The sequence below is a fragment of the Tupaia chinensis genome, unplaced genomic scaffold, assembly GCF_000334495.1.
Source record: "Tupaia chinensis unplaced genomic scaffold, TupChi_1.0 Scaffold000048_1, whole genome shotgun sequence".
Classification (NCBI taxonomy): Eukaryota; Metazoa; Chordata; class Mammalia; order Scandentia; family Tupaiidae; genus Tupaia; species Tupaia belangeri.
Genome location: NW_006159506.1, coordinates 3,237,732 through 3,248,089, shown reverse-complemented (window position 1 = coordinate 3,248,089; position 10,358 = coordinate 3,237,732). Strand labels below are relative to the sequence as shown.

The window sequence follows — 10,358 nt, the reverse complement described above, 5'->3', positions numbered from 1 at the left end:
GGATTATCTTGCGCCCTTTGTTAAACCCCAAAACGTACACTTTTTTTTTTTATTTCTAGATTCTCGATTCTATTTCATTGGTCTATATGTCTGTTTTTGTGTCACTACCGTGCTTTATCACAACTTTGTAATACGTTTTGAAGTTGGATAGTGAGTTGACTTTATTTTTTTGCCCAGTATTGCCTTGGAAATAGTCTTTTATAATTCCAAAAAAAAATTTTTGATTGTTTTCTTCTGTAAAGAATGTCACTGGGAATTTGACTGGAATGGCAGTGAATTTGCAAATGCACATAGGTAGAATTGACATTCAATTATAATATTCTTATCCAAGAATATGGGATGTTTTTGCACTTTTGTATATCATTTCTTTTTTTATTTTTTCATGGTTTTCCATGTAAACACCTTTTATCTCTTTGGTCAGGTTTATCCCTAACCAGTGTGTGTGCGCGCATGTGTGTGTTCATGGCTATCATAAATTAGATTGCTTTTTCTTCAATTTTACTTCAGTTGTTTATTGTTGGTACACAACAATGCTATAGACTTTTGCATACTGATTTTGTATCCTGCAAGCTTATCAAATTCACTTACCACTTGTGGGAATGTCTTAATGGATTCTTTTGGATTTTCTATGTATATAATCATGCTATCTGTGAATAGGATCAGTTTCACTTATTTTCCTATTCAGATGCTTTTATTTTGCTCTTTCTGCACTGCACTGTCCAGAACTTCCAATACTTTCTTTGAAAAGAAGAGGAGAGGGACCAGCAGGTGGCGTCATGGTTAAGGCTTTGACTGGATCTCAGCCCAAATAACCCAAACACTGTGGAAAGAGGAGAGGGATGTACTGAATAGTCTAAGCCAATCAGGACCTCTAAGCCCATCAGACCCACATAGTATGACACTCCCTCACAGAGAATGGGGAGGATGATGGGAAGACCACCAAGAAGTCCATTCCAGTTCCTCTCTCCTTTCTCCTCTCTGTAAGATTCTCTTATTCATTGATTGCATCTTTTTGCCTCCATGCGACTTTCCCCCTACATTTTGACCGCAGTTCTCGAGTTTTTCTTGGAAGTTCTTGTTTTGGCTGATTTGGTCATGGTTCATGATAAACTTGACTTCTTGCAATCACATTTTTGTTTCCTTAAACCATGGACAGTGGTGATCTAGCTTTACTCTCAGTGCGTGCACGCTCAGGAAAGACAAGCAGGGGAAGTGAGAAATCATACTTCCAGGGGGGTCACCACACTGCAATCCCTTCTCCTCAATTTTTTTTTTTTAAGAATTTTTTTATTTAACTTTAATTTGACCAGAAAGGGACAGAGGGAGAGCAAGAAAGCTAGCTTCCAGGACTGGGACTTGAAATGCAGTCAGCCACGTGGGAGTTCTGTGCCCTTAACCACCATGCCACTGGCCGGTCCCCCTTCTCCTCAGTTCTCATGGGATTTTTGAGACACACACATACCCCCAACATGATTTCTAATTTACAGGGTCCAGGACTTGAACTGTATAGTTGGCCATGTAGGAGCTTTAGCCACTATGCCTCCTGCTGGTCCCATAACATTTTTATTTTTATAAAATGCATGTAAGAAATACACAAAAATGATAAGCGTGCAGGAGTCTCCCTTTGGAGATTGCTGAGTCTGGATAGAAAAGTAGCTCTGGGAACCTGAGGGCGGTCCCTGTGAGGCTAACCCACATGGAGAAGTTTCTGGTGTGTGTCTGCAGACCTCCCTCAGTGCGGCAGGTACACATGCATCAATGATCAGGCATAGACTGAGAGTGGGGTGGATCGTGGCATCAGGATCCTGTGGGAAGGGTGTGCTCTTCTCATGAAAGAAAGAGAAATTTAAGAAAAAAGAATGGGCAAAGAAACTAGTAGTTCTGCTGAGGTAAGATGGTCACAGCAAACAGCCACAGTTTACACCAGATGCCACTTGCTTTCTTGGGTCTGTAGTGCAGGTCTGCTGTGGCCTGGGGTTTTTGTAACCCGAAGCCCGTTGTAATCTGTCCCTTGTTCAGACGATGTCATTTCCCGTCTTTTACTGGTCCCATTTACTGGTCCCGTGGTTCTTTCCGTCTGCCTCTCCCTGCTCCGTAGGAGTCGTTTTCTTGGTCTTTTTGTTAGAAATTTTATTTTATTTATTTATTTATTTTGCTATAGGGTGTGTGCACTTGCCAGAAAGAGACAGAGACAGAAAGCGAGGAGAAATCACCCCCCGAAGGGATGGCCACACCACAGTCCCTTCTTCTCCATTCTCCTCTTGGGATCTTGAGCATGCACGCACACGCACCTGGCATGAGCTTAAGCCACCGGGTCCAGGACTCGAACTGCAGTCGACTACTTGGGAGTCCAGTGACATAGCCATTACGCTAACTGCTGGTCCCAGAAATTTGATTCTTTTAAAATTACATTTTCAGGTAAAATTCAGATGCTGGATTCCTTCGTTCTTACCTTGGGATTTCTGGTGACAGAAAAGACTGTAAGTCATTTTATTCAACAAGAGGTGAGCTGCAAACAATACCGGTAACAGTTGTTCTTGAAGGCTTAGAGGGGGTTGTACATTAATTTTTTTTTTTCCTTCCCCGTGAACACCTCCAACACTGGAAAGGCCCTGAGGACCTTGAACTGCATTTTGCATGCCCTACCTAGGGAAGAGCGACAAAGACTCTTGTTCTCAGAAGGCCCACGTCAGCTTATGTAAGTGACCTTGTACTCCAAGGGGATGTTGTAAGGGCGAAATCTCTCGTGATTATATTGCTTCAATCTTGGTTCTCTTGAGATAAGGTGACTTCTTTTTTTTCCCTGCGGTTAACGCTCTGTACATATACTGTGTACCAGGCACTGTACCAGGCTGTGAGGGAGGGATTGAAGAGAAAGAGAGATTTGCTAAGTTTTCTTTTTTTTTTTTAAATTTTTTTAATGATAATTTTTTTTTTTACATCAAATTTATTGAGGTAAAATGTTTTCTCAGGCTATAGGTTATTTTTCCATTGTGAATAAAAACTAAATTAGTGACTTCTGGCAGACTGTTAAGAGTACAGACTGCTTGGCTTCAAGTTCTAGTCTTGCCACTTACACTGGTTTCATAGGAGCACAGCTTTCACCTCTGTACCTCAGTGTGCTGGATATGGACTTAACAATAACACCTATTTGATTGCTTCTGCGAAGGTTAGCTCAGGCAGTCTGTTCAAAGCAATGAACACATCTCCTGGTGGAAAGTAACTGCTCCAGGGTTACCAGTTACTGAAATAGCTGCACAGACAGGGTGTAGAATTTTTATTGCTTTTCAAGTGGTGGTTTTTCTTTTGTTTCTGTTTTCTTTTTGGTGACTCGGTGCCACTTACGTAATTCTTGGGTCATGAAATTTGGAGGTAAGGTTGTAATGGATGTCTATGGGAAGAACAAAAGCAGTACCTTGTTTTGAAATCCAACCATGGTGGGGCCAGCAGATGGTATAATGGTCATGTCACTGGACTCCCAAGTAGTCAGCCGCTGTTCAAGTCCTGGATCTGGCAGTTTAAAACATGCAGGGCATGGGACCAGCAGTTGGCGTAATGGCTATCTTGCTGGACTCCCATGTAGTTGACCACGGTTTGAGTCCCGGACCTGGTGGTTTAAGCTCATGCCAGGTGCATGTGCATGCGTGCCCAAGATCCTGAGAGGAGAATGGAAGAGAAGGGGTTGTGGCATGGTCATCCCCCCTAGGGGGTGATTTCTCGCTTTCTGACTCTTTCTGGCGAGCGCATGCGCCCTATAGCAAAAACCTCTCGGAAAAAGAAATTCAAGGAAGGAATGTGACCGTACTAACCACTGAGCACAGCAAGGATGTGATTGTTACACTCCATCACTCGCGGGACCCACAGCTGTGACTGTGTGTGGCAGAAATCTGCAATGTTCCGGGCTTCAAGTCCAAGGTCCAACCTGAAGCACTGAGCTACACAGCGCGCTCTGGGATTCTGTCATGGGGCTCCCGTTTCATAGTGATAGAGATCGATCCATTTATTAGAAACCGAACTATCACGGCATTTCTTAATCCATTCTTCAAACCGGGAGTGATGTCAGCCACGAAAAGGGATCAACATCCCACTTGTTAGCTTTTATCAATCATGAAGATTCCTAAATGAGTATGTACCGGGAGAATCTGTTAGTTATAGTAAATCTAATAACTTAATCTCATTACATCTCTGAATTAAATGTATTAGTTTTTAAAATTGGGTCAAAAAGTTCATCAGGAAGACTCATGGGGCTGGCTGTACCATGTCTTCCAGGTGTCAAGTGACATAAAGTGACATACATCCTGATAGGATAATGAAATTATGAAAGCCCAGAATCATAGCATTTGATGAATCCTCAGAGATCATCAAATTAAATTTGCTTTGAAGGCAGGGAAGTGGAACCTCGAAGAGTATAATAGCTCTAGATTCTTAGAAAATACATATCTATCATTAGTACATAAAGTTGAGAATGTTTTGCCAAAAATGTCTTTCCCAAAACTGGTAATTGACATTGAGGAAATTCCAGTACTAAATTTGAAATGATTTCAGAAATCCATATCTTGGTTTTAGAATTCAATGCCAGTATAATAAAGTGTTCTCTCTTGATGTTTATGGCAGTAAAACATGATTTATCTACATTTTTCAGGAAAGACCTTGCGAGGACAATGTTAACTGTGGGTGGTAAGAATTATTTCAGAATTTTAAATATGAGAATATTAAATATTGGACACAGGAGGGTTTGAGTACTTTGGAACTATGAAGAATAAATTATGGCCAGATTGAAAATAGGAATCGGGATTTTATTTTTCATTTGAAAGAGTTCAGCATTTTGAAAATCGTACAAGATAATTAGAAAATACTCATTTATTCACAAATCAGCTTTTTCAGATTTTAGCATCTTGTCGTATTTGCTTTGAGTCTCTTTTTAAGTAGAAGAAAGAGTCACAGAAACTCCCCTGTGGCCATGTCCCCAATTTCATTTCCTCTTCTTGACTTTTGTTTTTTATTCTCAAGTATATTTTTCTTCTTCATATTCATAAGCTACAAACATCATTATTTTGCATATTTTTAAAGGTGTTACCTAAATGCCATAATGCTGGATATATTTGGCTGCAGCTCCATTTTCACTCTTAAAAATGATTTGGAATTTGGGGCCAGCAGGTTGCGTGATGGTTGGGGTGCTAGACATTCCCACATGGCCGACTACGGTTCGAGTCCTGGACCTGGTTTACTTTCTCACTTTCTCTCTCTCTCTCTGTCTCTATCTCTCTCTCTCTGGTCAAATTAAAATAAATGAATGAATAAATCTTTTAAAAATTATCTGGGATTTAAACATCGATACATGTAGTTTTAATTTATCTGGTGTGAAACAATAGAAGATTTATCTTGGGATTTTATTTTTGGAATATTTTTAAGGCTGTCTGATATTTGCATTTGATGACTACTCTAATATATCTTAAATTCAAGACCAGGAATATTTACTTTAAAAAAATGCTATGTGCAGACCATCAGTTGGTGTAATGGCTATGTCACTGGACTCTCATGTAGTCGACCATGGTTCAAGTCCCGGACCCAGTGGCTTAAACTCTTGCCAGGTGTGTGTGTGCGTGCGTGCCCAAGATCCCGAGAGGAGAATGGAGAAGAGATTGCGACGTGGCCATCCCCCCTGGGGGATGATTTCTCGCTTTCTGTCTGTCTCTCATTCTGACGAGCGCATGTGCCCTATAGCACCAAAAAATGGCTGTATGTACATGCTGAGCAAATTAAATTTACAAACTACTGATTTACAGTGATTGAATGTATAAAATAAAGAAAAAATTGCTATATGCTAACTTTATTGTTTAGGTTTTTCTCCTAATATTTTTTAAATATTGAATTAATGATAATTACTCCAAGATACCTCTTGCTACCTACTACTGTAAGATACAATGTTTGTTTTCTGTGATGGAGTTCCTTAGAACCAACCATAGCTCTGGAGCACATTTTTGTTTGTTTCATGCCCAGGATGAATTGTCTACCATGTTCTTAATCTTTAGATTATGACCAGCAGGTGGGGATTTCTGAGGCCTTGTGTAGGCTGACGACCAAAAGCTCAAGGGCTGACCTTGTCCACGAGTGGTTTGATGATGACGTTATTGCTGAAGCTTTCAAAGCAATTAAGGTTCGAGAATTTGAGACGGTGAGGTTCCTGGTCATGCGTTTGTGTTTCATCAGTATTTATTAAGGATTCTAGGGCCAACAGATGGTGTAGCAGTTACAGCGTCGCTGGATATCCCACATAGCTGGCCATGGTTCGAGTCCCAGACCTATGGTTTGAAACTCACACCGAGCCTGTGTGTGCATCCAAAAATCCTAGGAGGAGAGTGGAGGAGAAGGGATTGTGGCATGGCCACCCCCCTGGGGAGTGATTTCTCTCCCTCTCTTTCCCCAGCGAGTGCACATGTCCTAAGACAAAAACCTCCAAAAAAAACCCCCAATATTTATTAAGCATTCTATCAGTACTTTCCCCTGCATTGAATTTAGGGGAGGATATCTTTTACTTAAGTACTTTTAAGTTGACCCTCTTAAATCTTGTGTACCACATGAGCAAAACAATTAAAGATAGTGCAAACAGAATATTGGGGCTAAATATGGTGACACATATAGGTAACTTAGACTCGAAGCAGAACTATGAATTTGATGGAAATGTCTTGGAGTGGAGAACAAATGTCAGTGACTCTTTGAAGGGTAAAGAGAATCGGAAAAGAAATTGGAAAAGAAAAGTCATTTTAACCTTGCAGAGAAAAGTGCCAGTGATGCAGAAGGTTGAGACTGGCATGGCATATTAGGTGGCAGAGGGGTACTATGGCGTCATGGTTGTGGGAGCCATCCACCCTCTACAATTTGGAGAAACAATAATTTTTCCATTTCTTTTGTGCAACTTGGGCTACTGCACTTGTGTCCTTGGGTAGCACAAAAATATTAGATCGTTGAAAAATCATGATGGATTTTTCTATGCAAAAATGTGTCATGACTTCCCCAATGACCCAGTAGCTTATGGCTTCGTTGTGTGTCTACTTATATCCTAAAATAGCTAAAAACATTTGTTTTAAAAATGTCTTAAAATGGGGACCAGCAGATGGTGTAACGGTTACGACACTGGACTCTCCGGTAGTTGACTGTGGTTCAAGTCCTGGATGAATAAATTAGAGACTCACGCAGCTTAAAATTCACACCAGGCATGCGTGTGCATGCCGAAGATCACAAGAGGACAATGGCAGAGAAGTGACTGTGGCGTGACCATCCCCTCTGGGGGATGATTTCTCACTTTCTGCCTCTTTCTGGCCAGCGCATGTGCTCTATAGCAAAAATCTCTTAAATTTTTTTTTTCTTCAAATGAAAAAGGTAAAAATGTTAAATAACAGTATGCTCCTTTAACAAAACCTTTCTGCCAAAGACTGCCAGGAAATCAGATATTTTAAAAAATCGAAACTTTGCATTCAGACTCTGAGCCTATTGCAATATACATAGTAGGCGCTTAGCCTGGATTCAGGATGATCTGAATGAGAAGACCGTGAGCTTCGGGACTGTCCCAGACTTCGGTTTGAGTTCCCCCTCCCTGGCTTATGTTGACTCACGAAGCTCAGGTGTCCTCTTCTGCAAAATGGAAATTCTGTTTAAAAACCATGAGAATTAAATGAGAAAACTCAGTCTGGAGGATGTTAGACACACTCAGGTGTTAATTGCCTTTCTCTGTCATTTTGTCTTCTGCAGAGAAATCTGATGAAAATGAATGAAAAGTAATTATATTGTTTGAAATCAGTGTCCTCCTAGAACCATCAACTTAATTGAATAGCTTTTAGATGAAAGGTTTATACTGCCAATGTCTGTTTATTGCTAAATGCAGACACGGAGCATGAGGAGTGTTTGACCACCAGAGCCAACCTTGCCTACAGAAAGGCATCACATCTCGATCAGTGTCATTTTGCTGTGAGAATGTTGGGGCAACGAATTTACCTTCCTGATAACGTGAATTAGGAGAACTCTAAAAGCAGTCTCTGTCCTTATGTTGGGTGACAAGACCCAGGAAGGCATGGGATAGACAACTTCTGAAAAGGGAAATTGGCAGGAAATAATACATCCATATAATCCCAAAGCCGATACATTTTATAGGTGTACGGTTGGCTTCTGCTGGCCAGGTATTAGGTAGCTGGATGCCTAATGCATTCGCCAACTCTGGTAATGCTTGTCGTAAGTAAGATGCATTTCTCTTGCTTACTCTGGCCTAGTGAAACCTAATTGTGCATCTAACTATTGGAGACCTAAGTATTCCTCAGCTGAAGATGCAGTGGTTGGGGAGGGGGAGTTCTTTCCAGAAACGTGTCTGGAGCTGCTGCTTCGTAGCACAAAGTATTGTTAACAGATAATCAGGAATTCTTGGGAAGCTGCTTGATGTTACCAGATCCTGACCATTCAGAGGCAAATGATGGCCTTTGCATGCTGGCCAAGGTTATATGAAATAAGGCATCTTGATTTTTTATTTTTTTAATGAAAAATTTGCATTGTTTACTTTGAAGGACGGTAGACGATTTCTCAATGACCTAAACAACACACTTGGTGATCAAAGAAGGTAAGATCTCTCTCTGAGCATTATCTTATTGACTAACTGTACTCTGAAAATAATAATATTCAAAATATCTAGAATTGGTTTTATGTTAGGAGAGAATATAGGATATATCATTTACTAGTATAATTGAATCGTCTATTGAGTAGGAACCTTAGCTTAGAACTTTCGTGCATGGTGGTCATTTGAGTGTGTTTAAAAATATCTCTATCATTTTTTTTCTTTTTTTAGAGGTTTTTTTTTTTTGCTATAGGGTATGTGCGCTCACCAGACAGAGACAGAGAGACAGAAAGCAAGAAATCACCCCCCCCCCAGGGAGATGGCCACACCGCAATCCCTTCTCCTCCATTCTCCTCTTGGGATCTTGGGCACGCACGCACATGTGCCCGGCGTGAGTTTTAAGCCACTGGGTCTGGGACGTGAACCATGGTCGACTACGTGGGAGTTCAGCGACATAGCTATTTTGCTAACTGCTGGTCTCTAAAAATATTTATCATCATTAACATATTTATTTTTTGGAATATTTTTAATAGTGTATCCTCTAGAGAATCTAGGTTTAGGGACCAGCAGTCAGCTGGTCTCTCTCTCTCTCTCTGGCGAGCGCACATGCCCTATAGCAAAAACCTCTTTAAAAAAATCCATAGGTTTTATGAAAAACAGTCTTCTGTTGGCTTGAGGTCATGAGGGGTAGGCTTGCTGTGAACAGGTTAAGTCTTTGATACAAAATGAAAGCACTTCATAAAATTCATAGAAAATGCAGCTGAAGTGCAAGTTTTATGTTAGTGCAAAATGTTTTGAAACCCATGCATAGTTTTTCATATTATACACATTTTCCACAAACTTTTTTGAAGGTCTCTGCCCCCGTATTTGCTAAATTCACATACCCTGCCCTCCCCGCCCCTTTGGGGAACCTCACCAAGCAACTAGATTGAAATATGGTACCAGTAAACCTAACTTGTAGAATGCCAGATGGAGATTTGGAATCTACTTATAGTAGATCTTCATTTGCAGGTTTGAGATCCCCCTACCATACTCCGTATAGACACCTAATGACATATATTAGCTATAAATGCTTGTTATGTTTGGGGTCTTCCATGCTTTATTTTATTTTTTAATTGTGAAATGCTTTGCAGGGTTTATTCGTTTCCATGTGTCGCTGCTTTCGCTGATGGGCATGAGGTATGTTTCTCTCCCTTGGGGCTTGTGAGAGTGGTGGGCGATGACATTTACAGTGAGGTTGGCATCGTTATGATGCGGGAGTGTTGGGTGATCCAACCCAACACCCATGCTGGTTCTTGTCTGATGCTTACGAGGAGTTAGAAAGGTGGGCAAACAGGATAGTAAGCAAAATGTATTGGAGAAGGAGAAAACATTTCCAATGCAGCAGAAGAGGGTCCAAATGGGTTGCCAAAGAGGAGCTAGGGTGAGGGGTTTTTATCTCAGCAAGGAGAGAGTTGTGCATGCATTTCCCTCGTGGGGGCTACGTGTCAGATGGTTCTTGTCATTCTTCTCCTGTTTGGGAGTGGACCCACAAGTCACAAGAGTTTAGACATTCAGACCTTCATTAACATTCAGCAGATCTTAGTCTGAGGTCTGTGGCCCATAAAGTTTCCAGTTTCTATCGTGTTTCCCACAAGCCTAAGACAAAGTTGTTTTTTTTTTTTTTTTTAAATGTATTTTTCCCTTGTGCTTCTAAAATGTAAATTCTTTCAGACACACTTATCTTGCAGGTGCAAGCCTGCATGCCATGTTCCCATTT

At 40.8% G+C, this 10,358-nt stretch overlaps 1 protein-coding gene across 1 annotated transcript in view; it reads left to right on the top strand.

Annotated features, from left to right (window-relative positions):
* Window positions 1-10,358, top strand: part of SYCP2L (synaptonemal complex protein 2 like) — a 70,350-nt gene that overhangs the window by 8,566 nt on the left and 51,426 nt on the right. Inside the window, exons 7-12 of the mRNA XM_027774979.1 lie at window positions 2,419-2,504; window positions 2,610-2,698; window positions 4,643-4,677; window positions 6,033-6,175; window positions 8,553-8,605; window positions 9,733-9,778. Of these exons, the coding sequence (XP_027630780.1) occupies window positions 2,419-2,504; window positions 2,610-2,698; window positions 4,643-4,677; window positions 6,033-6,175; window positions 8,553-8,605; window positions 9,733-9,778 (452 nt within the window). The remainder of the gene's footprint in view (window positions 1-2,418; window positions 2,505-2,609; window positions 2,699-4,642; window positions 4,678-6,032; window positions 6,176-8,552; window positions 8,606-9,732; window positions 9,779-10,358) is intronic.